The 21,054-nt window shown below is 40.0% G+C and overlaps 2 protein-coding genes across 7 annotated transcripts in view; one reads left to right on the forward strand and one right to left on the reverse strand.

The window, feature by feature from the left end:
* The window catches only part of IL31RA (interleukin 31 receptor A), a 66,592-nt gene extending 63,740 nt beyond the window's left edge, over nucleotides 1-2,852 (forward strand). Inside the window, exon 16 of the mRNA XM_075589223.1 lies at nucleotides 1,891-2,852. Coding sequence (XP_075445338.1) covers nucleotides 1,891-2,403 — 513 coding nt within the window. The 3' untranslated portion in view covers nucleotides 2,404-2,852. The remainder of the gene's footprint in view (nucleotides 1-1,890) is intronic.
* A 13,381-nt stretch (nucleotides 2,853-16,233) lies between these two features.
* IL6ST (interleukin 6 cytokine family signal transducer) overlaps nucleotides 16,234-21,054 on the reverse strand; it is an 81,987-nt gene continuing 77,166 nt past the window's right edge. For 4 of the 6 annotated variants that reach the window (XM_075589224.1, XM_075589227.1, XM_075589225.1 and 1 more), the window contains one exon: nucleotides 16,234-19,999. In XM_075589224.1, the coding sequence (XP_075445339.1) occupies nucleotides 19,319-19,999 (681 nt within the window). In that variant the 3' untranslated portion in view covers nucleotides 16,234-19,318. The remainder of the gene's footprint in view (nucleotides 20,000-21,054) is intronic. The other 2 variants (XM_075589228.1, XM_075589229.1) reach the window with 2 other exon arrangements.

A 21,054-nucleotide genomic window follows, 5' to 3' on the forward strand; every position in this document is an offset into this window, starting at 1 on the left:
ATGACCATGGAGGGACAAGCACCAGAGCCACGCATTCTGGGTGATCTGCTGCAAGATGGATGCACTGGAGCCATTCTGGAGGTATGTTGTGGAGCCGGCGGATTTAGCTTGTTCTCCAGTCTCTAGAGTGATGCCCACTGAGTGTCTTGCAGCTTGTTTCCGCCGGTCAGGTCACATTCAGTCTTGCAGGTATGGGTCGGTAAACTAGCCCTCTTTTCTGCTTGGAGTTGTAAGGGCCATGCTGTGTGTCTCCTGTGCTGCGTCCTGCCACTCCGACCTGGGCAGCCTTTGGGACCTGGGGGATCTGTATTGAGGTAGGCCCGAGGGTGTGGATTACTCAAGTTCTGTGAGGAATTGCACGGCGTCATTTATTGATTTGAGGGTATGGGGGATCCCATTTCGTACCACCTGGAGCTTAAAAGGGAATCCACACCGGTAACGGACCCCTTTTGCCCGTAGTACCTTTGTTATAGGTCAGAGGCTTTTTCTCTTTGCCAGGGCAAAGTCCTGGAAGACCATCAGTTTGGTGAATTCAACTACTATTTCTGGGATAGCTCTTATTTTCTGTAGGAGTGCCTCTTAATTTGAAGTAGTGTAATTACGTCTCACCTCCTCTGCTGCTTGTGGTCTTGAGCACAGGAACCTGTTGCAATGGTCCATTAATAGCGGTTTTGATGGGAGATCGGGCAACAGGGAGCTTAACCACGTGAGTAAGTAATACTCTGGGTCTTCGATCGATTCAAGGATGCCCCTGATTTGGAGGTTGTTCCTCCTTGCCCTATTTTCAATGTCCTTCTGACCCTCTAGTATTCTGGTTATGGTAGTTTCGAGTTCTGCTATATTGGAGGCTAATTCGTTCATTGTGGTCACTGACTCATCTGCTCGAGGTGGCCACCCTGCCGCCCTTGGATGCTAGATCTTGTCGGATCTCTCCCACTGCCTTCTCCATCAGGGTTATTAAATATGTTAAGAGGTCCTCAAAATCTTGTTTTGTCACCATTTGTGAGCCCCAACTGGATCCGGAGCCGCTCTCCTTATCAGAGGGAGCACATGGAGAGTACCCTATCGGAGTGTGGGCCCGAGGTACCATTTATTAAAGAAGTCTTGTGAGCTTTGTTGAAGTGTTTTATTTGATCTGGGTGACATGCTTCACCTGGATCATTGTGTGAGAGAAATGTAGTTTGCGGCTGTAGCTTCAGGCTACTAGTGAACAAAATGTGCTGTTGATCAATGTTGGACTTATAGTTTTACTGCATTTCTACTTGAAATGTAGATTGTAATCACGATGTTTTGCTGTGAATCAGCCTCTCTTGGTTCTTGGTGGGTCACATGACAGTGCTGGGAACTTTATAAGACAGCGCACTCCAGACTAGATAATGTCCAGCTTAAAATTGTTATTTATTAGGGTCCACGTTTCGGTACATTAACTACACCGTCTTCAGGTCATTAGTTATTACACCGAAACATTGACTCTAATAATTTATTCTGAACCCTATCTATGTAGTCAAGAGTGCGTTATCGTATAAAGCTGCCACGATTTTGTAGCAGTTTAGAGCACCTGTGAATAAACATTGTTATGAAAATTAAGACGTGGAGCCTGTGCAGTGAGTAAGGTGAGCAAAACGCACATTAAAATTTGCTATAGGACGGTGCTGTGCATTCGGCAATGTCCTGAAGCATGTTGATTGGTCAAGCAGGGTGCGACCTACACACAACATTGGTCAAGCAGGGTGCGACCTACACACAACCCTAATGCTATGAACAAACTGTCAAACAAACAACATGAAAACAAAAAATAAATCCGTAGCAGGCATTGTCTTGTTTTCCGTTATAACTATGCAGATATGAATATAGACGGCATTAACTTTAACAATAATTTTCTATTTACAGATGAATCCTTTACTGAACAGTATACAGCCAGAAGGTATAGTTAACGCGGGAGATGTTTATATTTTGCATGCACTCTACCTCAATGAAAAAGCCATTCTCTTGGAAGTCAGGGATGAGGACAGCTTGGCGTCTCTTTGTCCAGAAAAAGTAAAGCCTCCATCAAACATTTGGGACTGCAAAGAACAATGTACAGCGTCTATTGGGTCTGCTCATACACAGTATCCAGCAGCGGCAGCTTCGGCAGATCACAAGACTCAGGCGTCTTTATCAATAATATCATGTGAACAGCTTCAAGCTCAGACACCTGAATCCGGGCAAGCAGATAACGGTCCATGGAAGCCTTTGCTTTGCGATTTGTTTACCAATGATCATGAACAGCTGGACAATTTTGATTTATGTGGATTCAGTGAGGAGATTGCAGTCAATCCTTACTTGCAAAATTCTACTAAGACAACTGAAACTATAGTTCCTGGTGATAATGTGGACAGTAATAATACAGCAAGTAGACTGTAGTTATAAGCTCATCTGAGCACGGAGGAATGAGGCAGGCATGTTACTTTTGACATGTTCGAGCTAGACATAGCATAGTAGAAAGAAAGGTTGAAAAGCATCACATTTAATGGCCACTGATGGCCATGTTTTTTCACGAATCCCTGAGAAGGCCCAAACGCATTGGATAAGCGAGGCAGACTGACAGTAGCTGAAAGCGGGAGAAATAGGACGACAGTCCGGGACCGCTGACACAGCCACTCCATTTGAAAAGCGAGAACAGATATGCGTGGGTGGTAAGAGGAAGCCACCAAGCAGCTGAGAGTGAGAGATCAGATGTTTGAACCGGGTGTCCTAACCACCAGATGCTGGATCATCAATTCGGAGCCTATACTTTACCTGTACTGTCTATTTTACATGCCTTAAAGAATAATTATTGTGAGCGTTACTATTTGTATGCGTAAATAATATACTTTTTTAAAATATACAAAATATATTTCTTCTTTCTCTTCTTGTGTGTCCACTGGGTAGCGCATTCCTTTCACTTGGATCTGTTACTTTTTTACATACAGTATGTAGCCCCCTTTCCCCCTGTGTCAGGGCGACTATGTGTGCTGCTATACCTGTGTGGCAAACAGGAGGCCTGATCCTCTGGCACTGGGGAGCCTGGGGTGTATGTATATCTACTAAACAGCGCCTCCACCTGAGAAGGATCCTCACATAGTAGGATAACTGCTCCCAAGACAATACAGGCATACCCCGCATTAACGTACGCAATGGGACCGGTGCATGTATGTAAAGCGAAAATGTACTTAAAGTGAAGCACTACCTTTTTCCCACTTATCAATGCCTGTACTGTACTGCAATCGTCATATACGTGCATAAAGGATGTAAACCACACATTTGTAACAGGCTCTATAGTCTCCCCGCTTGTGCACAGCTTCGGTACAGGTAAGGAGTCGCTATTGCTGTTCAGGATGTGCTGACAGGCGCATGCGCGAGCTGCCGTTTGTCTATTGGGCGATATGTCCTTACTCGCGAGTGTACTTAAAGTGAGTGTCCTTAAACCGGGGTATGCCTGTATGCCCAGTAATACACACACAGTATGGGAAACAGTATTTACTGGGAGGTAATAAACAATATCCGTTTGCAATCCAGGGGGAGCATATAAGGGAGATAAAACAAAATACAATCTAAGTGCAGACAATTTAATAGCTCGTGATTTAATTAAGTTTTTAGTCTTGGCTCGTAAAACTTAATTAAATCACGAGCTATTAAATTGTCTGCACTTAGATTGTATTTTGTTTTATCTCCCTTATATGCTCCCCCTGGATTGCAAACGGATATTGATGAATTGTGGGACTAGTGGAACCAGTCCCTACCAGCTGGGTTTGAGCAGGGGGTTTTAATTCATTTTTTCACGTTATTTATCATGTTTTCACTTGATTTTGTGTCTTTTATCACCTGATTCATATTTAATTCACTGTATAGTATAAGTGAACACTAATAGAGTTAGCGCCCTTTTTTTCACTATCACAAAACAGGTAATAAACAATGACATCAATAGGAACAGCAATAGCCATATGTATACCAACCCGCGGAATATCCCCACAGTACTTGGGTGCAGGGGCACCAGTGTCCCAGCGTCCAGACCCCAATGGCCTTTCCCACCCCCAAGTGTGAGACAGCGCTGCCCATGTGAATGTTGGTGCACTTATGCGGATACCTTCCCGGGTGCTCCTGCCCCCGGGTGTAGCTGAACAACTGTCAGTGGGCAGTCTGCTCCAATGACGCCTTCAGTCTCCACGTGGGGTGGTCTCCAGCAGGAGCATCCCACCATAGATAGTCTCTGAACGTAGGTGGTCTGATCCCAGACCACAAGTTAGGCGTCACCACGTGGCGTAAACACTGTGTCCCTGATACTGCACAACACAGGGAAAAGGATCCCTAACTATGGGCTTCCCTATACAGTTGCAGGTGCCTACTGTGAGTTGGGGATAAACTGAGGCCTGCAGGGGAAAGCTGGCCTAGTCGCAGGGCTACTGGCACCTGGAACCCTACCTCTCTCTTTTGTACCCTGCTCCTAACTGACCTAACACTGTTCTGTTATAAATGCAGCATACCTATTGGCTGCCTGGCAACATGTGGTCTGCAGCCCCTGAGGCTGCTGGGACTTGTAGTTCCCAGCAGATCTATGGGTGTAATGGCTGCCGCTAGCATTATACTGCGCATGCGCCAGGTGTACAAAGATGGCCACCGCAACTCTAGATACTATCTGCGCATGCGCAAGCATTTTCTGCGCATGTGCGCGCACAAACAAAATGGCAGCGCCCTCGGCAGAGCACCGGGGACCCACTTGCCAGCTCACAATCTCCCTGCAGCAACCACACAGGTCTCCCCCTCACGCTGCCTGGAGGTAAGAGGGGGACCTGGCTACACATATTGGAGCTAGACATAGCCTAGTAGAAACATGGTGGAAAAGCATCACATGTAAGGGTCAGTGATAACCAATAGGAGAGTCCCTCCTGCAATAATGTTTTCTCTATTACATGCTCTGTTGCACAGAATAGCCAGCAGTTGTAGTTATGACAATGTTTCTCGAACTTTGTTTTTGAAGTAGAAGACACTTTAAATGTTTGGAAGTGTTTAGGTAACTGTTTCTACAACAGTATAATAAAAAGCAAAAATGTAATTAGGATATAATGATTACTTTGGGTATAACAGTTTGAATGAGCCTTCTAACAGCGTATTGTTAGTGCTTTTGGAAGTGTCATCTTTTAGCATCTGTCATGAAATGTGTAATAAGCACGTGCTACTGACTGTAAAATGATCCTGTTACACAGCATGGCCTTGCACACTGTACTACACAAAGTAACATTATTTTCCTAAAATGTATATCAATGGGGATTCTGGAATCACAGGTGACACTAAACGGCTTATGATCCCGTGATTTAGGACCTTCAACTCGGTTATTCCCAAAAATGAAAACCACTCCCAGTTTTAATATACGCCTACATTTCTTAGAAAACGATTTCATCTTCAAGTAATATTACTCTGTGTGTGTGTATATATATATATATACTACACGAGCCAGTGGGCCAATAGGAGCTCGTCACGATGTTAAATCCACTCGCCCGGGGCGAGCAAATGTATAGGTTTGTCGAACACTGTATATATATATATATATATATATTTATTTTTTATATATATATATATATATATATAAAAAATAAATATATATATATATATATATATACAGTGTTCGACAAACCTATACATTTGCTCGCCCCGGGCGAGTGGATTTAACATCGTGACGAGCTCCTATTGGCCCAAGCAGCACACGTGTGGTACTAGGTAGATAAGGGAATAAACCCCTAATGTGGTGCTTCAAATTGGTGTCGGTATTGAGGACTGTTTAATCCTCAGTGTAGCAGTGGTAGGGCAGATTTGCCAATGTTTGAGGTGATAGAGGAGAGCAGCGGAGTGTGTACCCCTAGATAGGAGATAATAACTTATTTTGGGCACAGTAAGGCACAATCTGGATAGCCGTGTAAGAAAAATGATCTCTAACCTGACCGGAGTGCTTCTCCCATCCGGCGGTTCCTTCTGTGGCGGATCATGTGTTCCCGGCGGGTCCTCGAGCAGGGAGTGCAGGGACTCCTGTAGCTGGCTCGTGTAGTGCCTGATGGCTGTCCGTTCCAAAGGAGGGGGCCTCACCGCTGCTCTCTTGGAGCGTGCATCCGTCCCAGAGCAGGTGAGTAAGAGGAGGGGAGAAACAAGGACATTGGAGCACAGCAAAAAGACAGGCTGGCGGCAGTGACTGCGTGCAAAAGCTTTATTCCGGCAACATTGCCATTAAAACAGGACAGGTTCTCTGACGCGTTTCGTCTAAGAGACTTTTTCAAAGACTCTTTGAAAAAGTCTCTTAGACGAAACGCGTCAGAGAACCTGTCCTGTTTTAATGGCAATGTTGCCGGAATAAAGCTTTTGCACGCAGTCACTGCCGCCAGCCTGTCTTTTTGCTGTGCTCCAATGTCCTTGTTTCTCCCCTCCTCTTACTCACGTGTGGTACTAGGTGGCGAGTAGATTTTTTTGTTTGGCGAGTAGATTTTTTGGTGATTTGTCGACCATTGTATATATATATATATATATATATATATATATATTTTTATTTTTTTATTTTTTTTGATTTGTACGATAAAGCAACAGAGGAAAATATTAATTCCATTCGATACCAAAGGTGCACTTCCCCCAATATGACCTATTTTGAGGGTGAGCTCCATGGATTAACAACCTTATCTACATTTTTAATTCTAGCTGTTTTATTTTTCCATTTTACGATTTATTTCAAAAAGGTCAGAATCCTGCAGTATAGTGTTCACATGACAACTCCTGCTTGTTCACCTTCTCTCCACTTCACCAGGCAGCACAGAGCCGTTTTCCATGTAGACTGCAAAATAATCCTAGCAAAAACAAACAAAATATCTGATCAGATAAGGTACTCTGATGTCTAATAATTTCACTAAATGAGAGGGGATTATAATCTCTATTAATGTAGGTTTGGGGATATTTTTTAGTAATAAAATACAGTTTAAAATAATCAGTTAGCATGATAAATAAGTGCTTCATTTATTTAAACTGTTAGGCACTTTCACATGTTCCTTTGTTGTTCAATTCCAGCCCGCTACCTCCTCTTGGAACAGTGAAGATGTTTAACCCAGGAATGGACTGGCCTGTGGGTCAATTTTAAACATTGGGGCTGGTTGAAGACAGGGGAGGAGCATGTTTGCTGGGTGCAGCAGAGTTCACTGCAGATTCTGGCCACTGAGCTCCTCCCAGGCTCTATCCTCTGGATGCTGTGTACAATCACACACACACACGCGCGCAAATGACAAAATACCAGTAGATGTAGATATAAATGTATCTATATGCTGCCACAATGTGTCAGGTTCTACACAAAACCAATAGTTAGATACAAATGGAAAGATAAACACAGACAGATGCTATGTATAATAATGTCTAACTTAATAGACTATGTGGACATGTTGATAGTTCCGTGTAACAGAGTAGTAGTCGCAGTGGATATGGCCCTAAAAATTATAAAAAGAAAACCAATATGGTGAAGAACTGTAAGATTGCATTGGTAACATGCAATGGTGGACAGCTACTTACAATGCAGCGGTTATAAACAGCATTTCGGATATCAATCCTAGCAACAATGGAGATGGTAAATGTCGGCTTCTCTGCTGTTGCTGGGATTGATATCCGAAATGCTGTTTATAACCGCTACATTGTAAGTAGCTGTCCTCCATTGCGTGTTACCAATACAATCTCACAGTATTTCACCATATTGGTTCTCTTTTGATCACTATTAGAACACAACCCACACCCTTCAAAAACACCCCTTTGTTCTACCCGCTATTTAAAAAGAGGTTGTTTAAACCTTTTTTTTTTTTAAATTGGTTCAAGAAGACCTGGAGAAATTAGTGAAGGATAATGAATTCATTAAACAAAATTTGAATTCACAACAACATAATGCAATAAAACTACTCAGAGAAGAGGACACTATAGTTATAAAATCAGCTGATAAGGGGGTGGGGTTGTTATCTTAGACAAAGATAGCTACATAACAGAATCCCTCAGACTGCTTAATGATGTCACATATACTAGATTACAGAAAAATCCAATTGAAGAATTCCTGTTCGAGTTGGAAAATCTCCTGACTTTAGGATTAAACAAACATATCATCAGTAAAGATTAATTTGAATTCATCCTTAGTAAAATACTGGTAAAGTCGTTTTTTTATATTTACCAAAATTACACACAGACCCAGTAAACCCACCAGGGAGACCCATTATTTCAAGGGTCAAATCCATCACATCTAATCTATCAGCATATATAGATTTTTTTCTTCAACAGCCAGTGAAAAAATGTAAATCATATTTACAGGACACCACACAAATATTGAATTTATTAAATAATATCATCACGTGGACAGATCAATATATTCTTGTCATACGTGATGTCACATCACTCTACACAGTGATTGAACACTGTAGGAGGACATGTGCAGAGGTACACAATGGAGACTGTTGTAAGGTGAAATTAAAACAAGGCTTTATTGTGCCTGTCGCTTTAAACACAGCAAAAAATCAACATAAGCGAAATAGTGAGCCAAACAAAACCTGCTTCACTTTGGCATATATGTATCCTTATATTCCAGCCCTTTTTAACTGGGTGGCTGCCCAAGCTATTCATCAGCCCAAGTCATATAGATATATATATATATAGACAACAGTCATTGGAAAATAAAGTCTTATACGAAAAGTCTTATCTGTTAGCTGGGCTGCTGTAGGGGAAGCTTCTCTGCTCTCTTGGATCCGCACCTGTGTGTGCTAAGGCAATCTCCGGGCTCCAGGTTAGAATCTTGTCCCCTTTGTCTTGTGGTCAGCTTGTCGCTCAAGACTTCTGTCCTTCCTTGGTTCAGCCCAGTTGTGGACTAAGGAATCTCTGCTCTGTTTCCTAGTTCAGCTCAGGTGTGAGCTAAGGAGTCTCTCTTCCTGTCTCAGAGGCAGGCTTTTCCTACCACCTGTAATCAGCCAGGTGGTGTTAGTTAATTGCCTACCAGCAGTTAACCACCACACTGCTGGATTAGAGGCACATTTGTGAACAGGGATAAGTCCCCTGTTACAAACACCAACAGGGCAGTATAGCAACAAAACACCTTTTAGACAAAGAAGACACTCACAGAAGCACAAATTGATTTTTTAATCACGACTATTATGTTTACACTAATGCACAATTTCTTTTGGTTTCACGATGAAATGTATTTACAAATTAAGGGCACAGCAATGGGCCCCAGGTTTTCTCCGAGCTATACTAATCTATTTATGGGATTATGGGAGGACCAAAATATCTGGTCCCAGCATGAGTTCGGCACAAACCTGGTGCTCTGGAAGCATTATATCGATGATGGGATTTATATTTGGCAAGGGGATCAAGACTCTTTAATTTTATTTTTAGATTTAAATAACACATTTAATTTAAAATTCACGCACAAATATAGCACCACAGAATTAGAATTTTTGGATCCATTCATCAATATAGAAGATGGGGCCATCTGCACCAAAACATACAATAAACCAGTCAATTGTTGATAGCAACCACTACCATAAATAGCTTGAAAATATCCCTTGTGGAGAGCTTAGAAGAATCAAGCGTAATTGTTCTAGTAACAGCATATTTGAGGAACAAGCTGAAGTCACGATCAATACATTTAAATCTAAACATTATAATAATTCCATTCTAGAGGAAGCATATTCCAAAACCAAACAACTTGACAGAAAGGATTTACTTACATAAAAAAATAAAATAAAAAATCTTTAACCTCAGAAGATGGAAAAATGAATGTTCCTTTCATTATCCAATACAATGCGTTGGCCCCTAAGATTAATATTGTCAATAAGCATTGGCATTTAGTCCTGAAAAAACCCATACTAGAACCCTACATTCCAGAAGTCCCTAAAATTTTATTCACCAAAGCCCAAAAACATTCAAAACCAAAATACTTCCCATTTGTTTAAAATCTACCAAGGGGAATAAGTCCCATTCCTTTATAAACACTAAGAGTTTCTTTAACAGTCTAAAATTTAAAATGTGGAAAACTTAACATACATGAGTTCAAGGAGGTCAGGAAATTCAGATCAACGCTAACGAAAATTGAATATGCAATTAATAATTTTATTAACTGTTATTCTACAAATGAAGTATCTCTCATTCAGTGTCCATGTAAAAAGTAATACATCGGACGTACTACTAGAACATTAAAAATAAGATTTGCTGAACATATAACAAACATACAAAAAGGTCTTCTCCAACACAATCCTTTGAAACATTTCAAGGAATATCACAACCAAAATCCAACAGGCATTATATGTATGGGAATATTGTATTTGTTTATACAGATATTGTATATTGTAAAATATATGTATTTTTCAAATAGAACATCACTGGAGAGGAGGGGATATAGTTAACGAAATATCCAGATTGGAAACAAGATGGATTCACAGTATCAAAACAATTGTCCCACGTGGTTTGAATGTGGATATCTATGCTATTACCACATATCTCCTCTTCTTCATCTCCTACTATTTAGAATGTCATTGTACCATACATGTCATCCACATTTGGATCTGTTTATGTTCTTCATTATGTATTTTTTATCATTTTATTATCAATTTGTTTAAGGATGTTAGTGTTATTTTATTCATTTATTAGTACTTTTATTACATAATTCATGTGTATGTATTAGGTATAAAGTTATACTTATTTTATTATAGCACTATTTAGTATTATTATTTTATTATATTTTCAGAATAAATAATATAATCTACATGTTTAAATGTGAACTATATTTAAACCTTATCCATCATAGTAGATATATCTCTTTCTGCTTCAATTTCACAACATGATTGAAATCCAGATACTCTGCAAGATTGGCAAATCTTAGAAGAGCAATTAACCTATCAAATGAAATTTACACCTATACAGAGAAGGGCGTAACATCACAACATTACCCCTGAGAAATTTTCAACTGAAATGAAACGCGTAGGGTTCGTGTGCTAGTACAACATATTGAACTGCCAATTGGACTGTCAAAGTGCATTAGAGTCTAACAGAGCACAGTAAGAAGTCCAACATTGGCTGTAGGACGAGAAAAAGAGAGAGAAAGAGAGAAAGAGAAAGAAAGAGACAGAAAGAAAGAGATAAAGAGAGCGAGAGAAAATGTGGATTCCTGGACTTTATCAGCTGTTCCAGAGCGGCTGAGTGTGGAGGCAGAGAAGTCGACATTTACCATCTCCGTAGGTGCTGGAATTGACATCCAAAATGCTGTTTATAACCACTGCATTGTAAGTAGCTGTCCACCATAGCGTGTTCCCAATACAATCCTACAGTACTTCATCGTATTGGTTTTCTTTATTTATAATTTTTAGGACCACATCCACTGGGACTACTACTCTATTTCTCTATGTTACTCGGAACTATCAACTTGTCCACATAGTCTATTGAGTTAGACATTATTATACATAGTATCTTAATTGCGCTTGTGTTTTTCTACACACGCACACGCACACGCACACACACACACACACACACACACACACACACACACACACACACACACACACGTGTAACAGTGTTCCCCCCCCCCCCCCCAAATCATAGATAGGAGCCATTACAAGGTATATGGTGCTTATACCTGCTGGCAACAGGAGGGCTGAGTCGTCCGCGATGACTTGGGGACACAGGAACAGGCTTCTGGGGTTCATACCCCACATAATACTTAGCAGTGCAGCGCCTCCATCTGCCATAGGCTCCAGGGAATTGGATGATCTCCCACGGTAGAACTGATTACCTCTCCCCCAGTTAGATCACACACCAGGCTGGAGGTATATTGCAAACAGGAACGGTTTATTACTACGGTCTGCAGTAACACAACAGGTACTCAGCAGTCTCTCAGATCAGCTATCACTGGAGATGGTCCCTGGACCGCCACAACAGGCCAAGGGCACTCGCAGCCTTCCTAGCTCTTCCCCACCTCCCTAGCGGAGGCAGAGGTATTGGTCCACACTCACTCTACCCGGAGGGAAGAGCACATGGGTAGGCCCCAATCTCAGGCTCCCAGTCGTGTGACCTGCCTTCCTCAGAGGGAAGGAACCACCACCAAATTTAGGTACCACCCCCTGCTGTCACTCAAGTGTAGTACCAAAGGTGAAGGGGAAAACCCCATACCAACTACTGGCAACCTGACAGTACCAGAGTTTACTGCCAGCCCATTGGGTAGAATAGTATCCAGGGTATACCCCGCTACATATATTTATTATTTAAGTTATGGTGGGTGAAAAGGTGACTAAAAACCCTCCACCGTATAGCATATAAAAATATTACTTGTGAGCAAATTCACATTTCTCGCCATTATCACCTAGCATACAGTGCTTCTACTGCAGCAAGGGATTCTGGGAAATGACATGCAAATGAACACACACAGCACAACCTTTAGTTTCAAGACCACATTACATAGAAAACCCTTAAGCCAATGCATGCTGCTTTAAACACAGCTTTTAAACATAACCTGGGATGAGATGCAAAGCCAATAAACCCACTCACAGAGAGACTGTTTCGACGTTGTGGGTCTCATCCGTGTGAGGTTGGTTGTACTGGCTTTGCAATTTGAGACATGAGAAGGTCTTCACCACATATTATTTAAGTTGCAGGGTTTCAGACCTGTCTAAGAAGTGAATGTGCTCACAAGTAATACTTTAATATGCTATAGAGTGGAGGGTTTTTAGTCACCTTTTCACCCACCATAACTTAAATAATGTGTGGTGAAGACCTACTCATGTCTCAAATTGCAAAGCCAGTACAATCATTATAGGACAACAATCAACAATATAGGACATGGTAGCTTGTCCACAGTAGTGGAATGCCAGGACATTTCTCATCAGAAAATAAATACTTCTACTGAATTCTGTGAATTGTCATCTTGGGAAATGTTGCATTTTTGTAAGCAACATTTTAATTGGCACAAGGGAAGATCACAACACTTTTGAATCAGTCATAGTGTAGTATCCCTTCCAGCTCCGGAGCGAGTACGTTTCTTACAGTATGTTACAAAGATCAATGTGATGCTGTTGATGTTCAGAAGAATTTTTTTTAAGTGATGGCATACAGAAATAATAATTAAAAAAAACAATCTGGTCTTAAAAGCACTAGGTAACAAAAGATCAGTCCAGACAATTGGCAGTCAACAATGCAGGTTGACACGAACAGTACTACTTTTTTTTTTAAGAATAAAATGAAAGTATCAGAATACACGCTCAATTCTTCAACATTTTTAACAGAGAAGAAAAATAGTATGGTTGTAGTAAGTACATTTAAAGTTAAATCCCGAAAGCATTTTTTTCTGTGGGATTTAGGAAATCCTACAAAGGCATCCAATTGTTCCTGAATATGTTCTAAGAAACCCATTTATTAGCCAGATTACCAATAAAGTCATCTTTCACTGCATAACGGTAAATATCAGAAGCAAAAGGTAATGCATTTTACGATTTCAAAACTATTTTCGTTAGCCCAAGAGAGATTTAGAATCTTGTTTGTGTTAAGAGAACAGGGGTCATTTGTCTTACTAATGGCAAAAGGCAAAATGACGCACAAGACTCACACATTGGATTATTTATTTGGAAAGCTTGCAATGTCAAAGGCCAATACTGAATAGTGATGACATCTTCTCCATGCTGTAGAAGCGTTCAAAAACAAATAATTGGGACTTAAAGGACCAATCCACCCAAAGTAACCGCCATTTTTTTTTTTACAGGATTGTAACCGGGGGTTCTCCAGAACGGCACTACTTTAACCATCCTAGGACTCCCCAGTTCCTGAGATACTTATTGGTGAGATTACCATTATTACTTACAGGTTTTTAAAGGGGATTTAAATGGACATCCAATAGAAAGCTACAATCAATGATGTTACAGCTTCCTTTTGGCCAGAGATTTTGCAGCCATTTTGATTCCCCTGACCAATTTAAACAAGGCAACTTCATCTGTAAGTATCTCTGCTACCGGTAAGTCTCCAGAGCTAAAAAAAATAGTGGATTTTGGTTAAGGCAACATCTCCCCCTCCCCACCCCTAGTCTCCATCCTGCAAAGAAAAGGGGTGTAAAAAAAGCTGTGTGTGCTGTGCACGCGCATAGTAAGTTACATTTCTTTGTCTGTTGTCATCAACATATAAAGTAACAATAATATTAGATGTTGTTATAGATGTTACAATTGTATAGTTTTATTTTTGCTTTAAAAAAATCCATACTATCATTTTTATTACATGAAATAATCGACTTTGATAACTGAAGTAAGATACATATATTGTCGATTGTAAACTATCTAAAGGTCGTTGAAAAACCGCATCAATAGTGGATCCAGATGTTGTAGTTGCTATGGCTGGATTGGTGTTGAGAGTAAATTGAATTTTTCTTGTAGTAATGTAATAAGGGGAAGAGCTTCTTGAGATAGAAAGTTGATGTTAAAATCACCAGTTAATATGATGGGTAGTTTGTCATTATGTTTGTTGAACAAGCCATCACCTTCAATAGAGTACGGTAGTAGAATGAAATGAATGAATTTGATGATATTCTGTACTGTTTGGTTTGGGGAAGAATATATGACGATGGAGAGGACAATTTTGCCATTAGGTAAGATATACTCTTTTGCACATATGTCTCCTATTGGTGGGATATTAACTGCTAACCCTGTAGTCTGACGGTCAATGATATGCATATGAGGCCTCATAATATGTGTATTGTTGTGTTTGTTATGATGTATAGCAACTCCACCGACTATAACATGTTGGCATTTAAATTTAACACACTCAAAGTTAGCAATAGTAACATTTTCATTGTTGTGTAACCAAGTCTCGGAAAGTAGTAATATGTTACACTGTTGCGTAACTGTATCAGTGAGGTCTGTGTGGTGTGCTCGAAGGCTTTGGCAATTTAGTGAGAATACAGAACAATTAGTTGGGTCTTTGAATACATTAAGTAAAGTTTCTTGCATGGTCTGTAGTTTGTTGTATTTTAGTCTTGAAAACTCATTTTGCAGGTCAATTGTGGACGTGGCGTTTCTAAGCCCATGATAAAATTTCTTTTGACCATTTGCTGCGGCAATGTACAGTGCATTGATGTCAGTGACTTGCGATAAAGCAACGTATACTAATTGTTGCTCAGGTCCTTTTTCATACTCATAGACTACGGAATTAAATGTGCCACCTTGTGATTTATGTATTGTTATTGCACAAGCTGGAATCAATGGAAAATGATTTAGTTTAGCCGTGATAGTTCTATTTTTATTTAGTGCTATACTTGATGTCCGTCTTGTTATTGGCACAGCAGATGGGTTGATGTTGTTGGCTTGCATGTAATGAGCGTATTTTTTGCGAGCTACTTGTCCCACTTTGGGCGATGTAAGAAAATTTAGCCATACCCGTTGTATTTGTCCATCATCGCTGTCGCTGTATTGGATGTGCGCTAATGATCCTAAGGCGCCATTTGCTAAGCCGTCAGAGACATCTACATTAGTTGTTACGAGAATATGGCTTCGCAATGACAAGCGATAGTTCATAGGGTAAGCCACCGGTATCCAGAACAGACATTTTATATAGTTTTTGTCGAACGTGGGCTTCCTGCTCTGCATTTTTACAGCCAATAAAGATATATATTGCGTTGAAATAGTTTTTTCTGGTGCGGCACTCGGGATGGATTGGTTGTAGGTGTTGACTGAATCATTACGCAAAAAGAGACGTATTCCGTTGGCACATAGATGGTCCGCGTCTTCCTTGGTGTAGAAACGTGATTCAATGAGTTTTTTGCTCGCATTCATCTAATTTTATGCAATTACCATTTTTAGTTCGCACAGTTGAGAAGGTTATGTTTGACTAGCGCATAACTTCATCTAGTTCATAGTATTTCAGTCCACGCCACAAGTTTGGTCAAGGGTGGACAGTCGTTGAGGAGGGCTTGAGGGGTGATAGGGGGGGGGGGGGAGTGTTGTACTTACTTTTGGTGTTGTGTGTGTATGTGTGTTACGGATGTAATCCGCAGGGTAGGCTCACACAGTATGAGGAAGCTTGTGGGGTGTGAGCAGTCCACACGGGTGAGAGTGTGGTGTGTGAGTGGAACAGTGGCTTAGAGTAGACCGGCCAATGAGAGCCGGGGGGGGGGGGGGGGGCGGACCGACGGACCAATCAAATGGTCTCCAGACACTCACACGCAAGATTTTCAAAAATATATATATAGATATGCTCTTGAGGGCAAATGCACAACACTGTACTTCTACAAGGTTATTATCTATAGTAGGTTCTATCATTTGCATTCTAAATAATCACATTTAATGCTGGATCAATAACAAATTAAAACCCCATTTACCCCCACCAACATTTTCGAATATACTGTATAAACATGACTCATCTGGCCATATTAACGTGGCATTTTAGCACATTGCTTAACATACTGTATACACCCTGTATTTGGATGATATAGGCAAATGATTATTTAATACATATTCATTTATACAATTACAATGAACATATTTATAGTCTATAAAGTGTATTTAATGTCATGGGTACACCACTTACATTGGTAATAATACTTCCATCATTTGACAACAGCAAAAAAAAACAAAAAACAAAGTGCCACAGAAAATATTTGCATTATAACACTATGTAGCGTCAAAATAGACACACACATCAATCTCAGGTTACCAAGTATTACTGCATTGATATTTTGCAGAACACTACCCTCCATTAAAAGCACCTTTGTGCTGAAGTCGCACGACTATACTTCAGTAAAATAAAGCGAGCAGGTCTTTCCATCTACTGCCCCTGAAAGTACTCGTTTCCCCCAGCATGCTAACAGGGACGTCTATTTGAAATATTGACGTTACAGTAGCTAACGGCATATTTCTGAAAAATGCTTAAAGCCAACATTATTGAAATGAGTACAGGGATAAAGAAATCTATGTAAAAACAACCTGTTACATTTGTTATATAAATCAAAGACACAATATTGCTAACATTAATAAAAAATAAAACATAACACTTCCAAGCCCGGAGAAGGAAATAACACGATATTCTCTCAGATAGCATATACAATAAATAAGAGATCTTAACCCTTCTGTTATGAACAGAACATTATTTTAAGGTTGCTCTTCTCAAAGGAATGAAATGTAACAGCCAACAGCTACGCCCTATGTCCCCATGTAAAGTAAACCTGTTTGAGATGCAACCTATACACAAGAGTCCTTTACACTGAGAAATTCGGAAATTATTTTGGCATGTGGTTGCAGGAGCTTTGTCATCTATGTATTTCTCCTGACAGTCGTGATTAAATTCTTATTTCATAACCGAAACATTATTTTTCTTTTTATTGTCCGGCCATTGAAGGGAATGTTGGATTCTTTGATGGCTCTAAATCTTTTTTATTAGAGCCACTTACAAATGTGGTATTCTGAATTATATGATATATTGTGTTATCTGGGGGGAACACAATCATGCACTACCTCTCTATTTACTTTCGTCATGTTATTGCTCCCTCCAATAAGCATTTACAGGGCGAGTAGCAACGACACAGGAGAAAGGAATTTCCAGCTGGGATTTCTTTTCAGTCACTGCTGCTTAAGGCTACTGCAGGGGGTTAAACAATGAATGGTAGAGTATTTAGTGAACAATTTCAGCAGAACAGACATCACGCGTCTACCTCTTCATGATGTCCAGTCGTGCAATTTAAAGAAATAAAACAATTTTTCATGTAGCATTGCTCAAAGTAATATGATGCGCATAAAAAACACTAACACTTTTCGCAATACGCAAAATACTATATATACATACATATACATATATACATACATATGTATATATATATGTATATATACATATATATATATATATATATATATATATATTTATTAATCATACATACACGTTTATATGTATGTGTTGAAGCAATTTATCCAATTTAAAGACGAAATACAAGTAGCACATCACTTAAACATCGTCTAAATTTTAGCATAGGTTGAACTTGATGGACATGTCTTTTTTCAATCTCATCTATGTAACTGTGTAACTATGTAAATCTGCTATTTAATGGCACACACAGAAAGGGCAGACCTTGCATCAGTTTAAATTGACCTGAGTTTATGGCATTTTGTTTCATGTTCAAAGTAGTAATAAAATATACACCATATGCAGCAACACAATATACAGTTCAAACAACTAGCAACAACAAAAAAAGTTTTTTTTTTGCAGTATCTGATGTTTTCTTACACTGCAGAAATTGGATAACAATACAGATAACTGATACTCTGAGACGCAATTTCGGAACTCAACAAAACAAGGCACATATGGCAGATACAGTAGACCAGCCAGTTACACCCTGTATACCACCAGTCACTTCAATATTAACAGCGCATGGAAATCAGCATGATTACTGGGCAGTACGTTGCTACTGTAGGTTTAGCGGTTTCAATGACTGGAGTTATAAGGTAAAAGGAACTTTTCTGTTAAATAAACGTTCCATGTCTTACTACTTTCCATCTCTTCCTATTTTGCCTCAAGAGATGCGATTTTTGGTGTCCTCATCATCAGGTCCACATCATGTGCATTTGATGTGAGGTTTAATGATGGTCTCAACTGCATGTAGTTTAGCTATTTCTCCTATGTAAAGCGGTTGTTCAGGACTGTGCTCCAACGTTTGCTCATACACTTGTGCATACATTTCAAGTGACCTCAATATAGCATATGCTGAAAACCGGGAATATACTGTACAAACCCAGATAACATTGTACACTGCAAAAGGAGACATTTCTGTGAGTCATTACAAAATAACTAGAAACGTGTACTAATCATGCCCAATAGGAACCGTCATTTGAGTAGCTGTGGATATCGTGTTGCAGGAGAATGTATTTGGGATTTTAAGTTCTTAAAAGCCAATATATCTCACATTTGGTTGTACATTTAGGAGGGTTATTAGTTTCTACACAGAAAGCATACTTAATTTTCCATGCATGTTAATTGATCGACTCAAAAAGGTAAAAACAGGCAATATCCACATTTTTTTGTTGGTTGGTATTGCATAGATCACATGGATCTATAGAGATGGGGACTTTAGAAAGTCAATGAAACCCATCATCTCTTACTCCTAGTAATGTTTCTTAGGCGTGTGCAGGCACAGTTCAAAGGGTTTTAGGTCTGGACATTATTCCTTTAGATTAGTATGCTGGACTTGCCCCTTAAATGTTCCTTCGCTGACTCCTGTGCTTTAATATCAAAAAGCACGTCACATTATAAAATCGCTAAAGCAATGAGAACAGTCAATCACATTAAAAGTCTTTATTTACTGTGGCATGTAACCTCCTCGCCTTACCGCCTGTGGCAAATAACTTTTTATTTCCACATTGGCTGTGTCTACTTGTGAATCAACTGCTTGCTCTCCGGAGCAGGGGTTTTGTCCAACAGGGAAGTCCTGAAGATCCTTTTCTAGACTAACCCCACACGGATGTTGGTCTTGACTTGACAATTGGGCAAGATCCTCCTGGTGCAGTGTCTGTAGCTTGCCTGTGCAATCTTCCTGACTGCAGTTCTGTTTGAAATACTGGTTGGTTTCCACCGGGAGGTCTTCTCTTTCGAGGACCTGCTGGTCATCGGGCCTTTCCTCAGAGTCCAGAAGTGGCTGGGTCGACTCGGACCTTGAAAATAAATGTGGAACCACAGCTGTTGGCTGCTGGTCTCTGTATCCACTGAGGATCACTGTGGAATACTGAACCGTGCTAGATGTGGTTTGTACAGATTCAACCTCATCACTGTCCGAGACACTCAGTCGAGGAGAAGACATACACGAGGAGCCTCCGATGCCACTGCTTAAACCCTCTGATGTGTTCTTCTCCTTCTTAAGAGGATCCATGGGCTTTATGTCCTGCTCAGGGTAAGACTTCTTCTCTTCTGCTGTTATCTCCACCACACTGACGTCAGTAAAACCTCCGTCTTGAAACGGATGCTCTTTTGAATTAAATTCATGCTGCAGAAAAAAAAAATGTTCATTAGATTATTATTTGTATCAATGTTAAACTCCAGTGCTCGGGGACCTGCAAAATAATGCCCTCATATACTGAAGGTGATAAATAAGCACTGCTAAATAAAAATATTACCTGTGTTTTTTGGACAAAATGTTGTTGAACCTCTGTATGTCAAAATGACATTGTTGCATATTTCACACCTAGAGGATTCAGCAGTGCATTGGGTTGGACTGTGCTTTAGGCTCTTATTAGAAGGAAGTGGCTACCATAAGTAACTATTTCTAACAAAACATAATCACATTAAAATGTGCACTGCTGTAACCATATTTCAATTTGCAGGTACTACATTTGTATGTGTTAACATTGAAGTGGCCAACATTTATAGTATTCTTATTTAGAATATGTCTCCTGCTGCTTGCGGTCATATGCCAATATGTGAAAAGTGCCCACTAGTTTTGACAAACTAAAAACAGTTTGCGCAGAGCTTAGTTACAAGGAAAAAAATCCCAAACCAAACAGAAATGATCCATTTTGAAACCAGCACCAAAAAACTTCTTCATTTGAAAGTAATGTCATAAACATGTTATACTCCAAAAATGTGATCCACTTGCTAAATGTATCAGACATTGCATTTTGCTTTGATGGGTCATAATGCTTCCATAAGAGAATGTATTTTTTCTGCTAATCAAGTCTAACTTTTATCTGGGTTATTGCCACTAAAGTTGCGATTGCATTGGCTTTTGCACTGAAATCAATCTATCGTTTTTGTATGTATGAGGAGTCTCTTAATGGCAGATTTTTTTAAACAGGTAATGGTACTTGGGCATTGAACGGACAAAGAGCATCTCAAAATGTTGCCTGTGTTTCATGTATTTGCCATTTGTTTTTATATGTGTACCCTTTCTTTTTCTATGTTTCCTGCTCAAGGATTGCCCGTTTATTGCTAGAGTGCCCTGAAACCATTCAAACTTTGCTGCTTACTTCACTTCCGCGACACCACTATGGGGGGGAGGAAGAGGTTCCTGCATATCGCGTACCGCGGACTAAACATTGTTTA

Source organism: Ascaphus truei, chromosome 1 (assembly GCF_040206685.1).
Source record: "Ascaphus truei isolate aAscTru1 chromosome 1, aAscTru1.hap1, whole genome shotgun sequence".
NCBI lineage: Eukaryota > Metazoa > Chordata > Amphibia > Anura > Ascaphidae > Ascaphus > Ascaphus truei.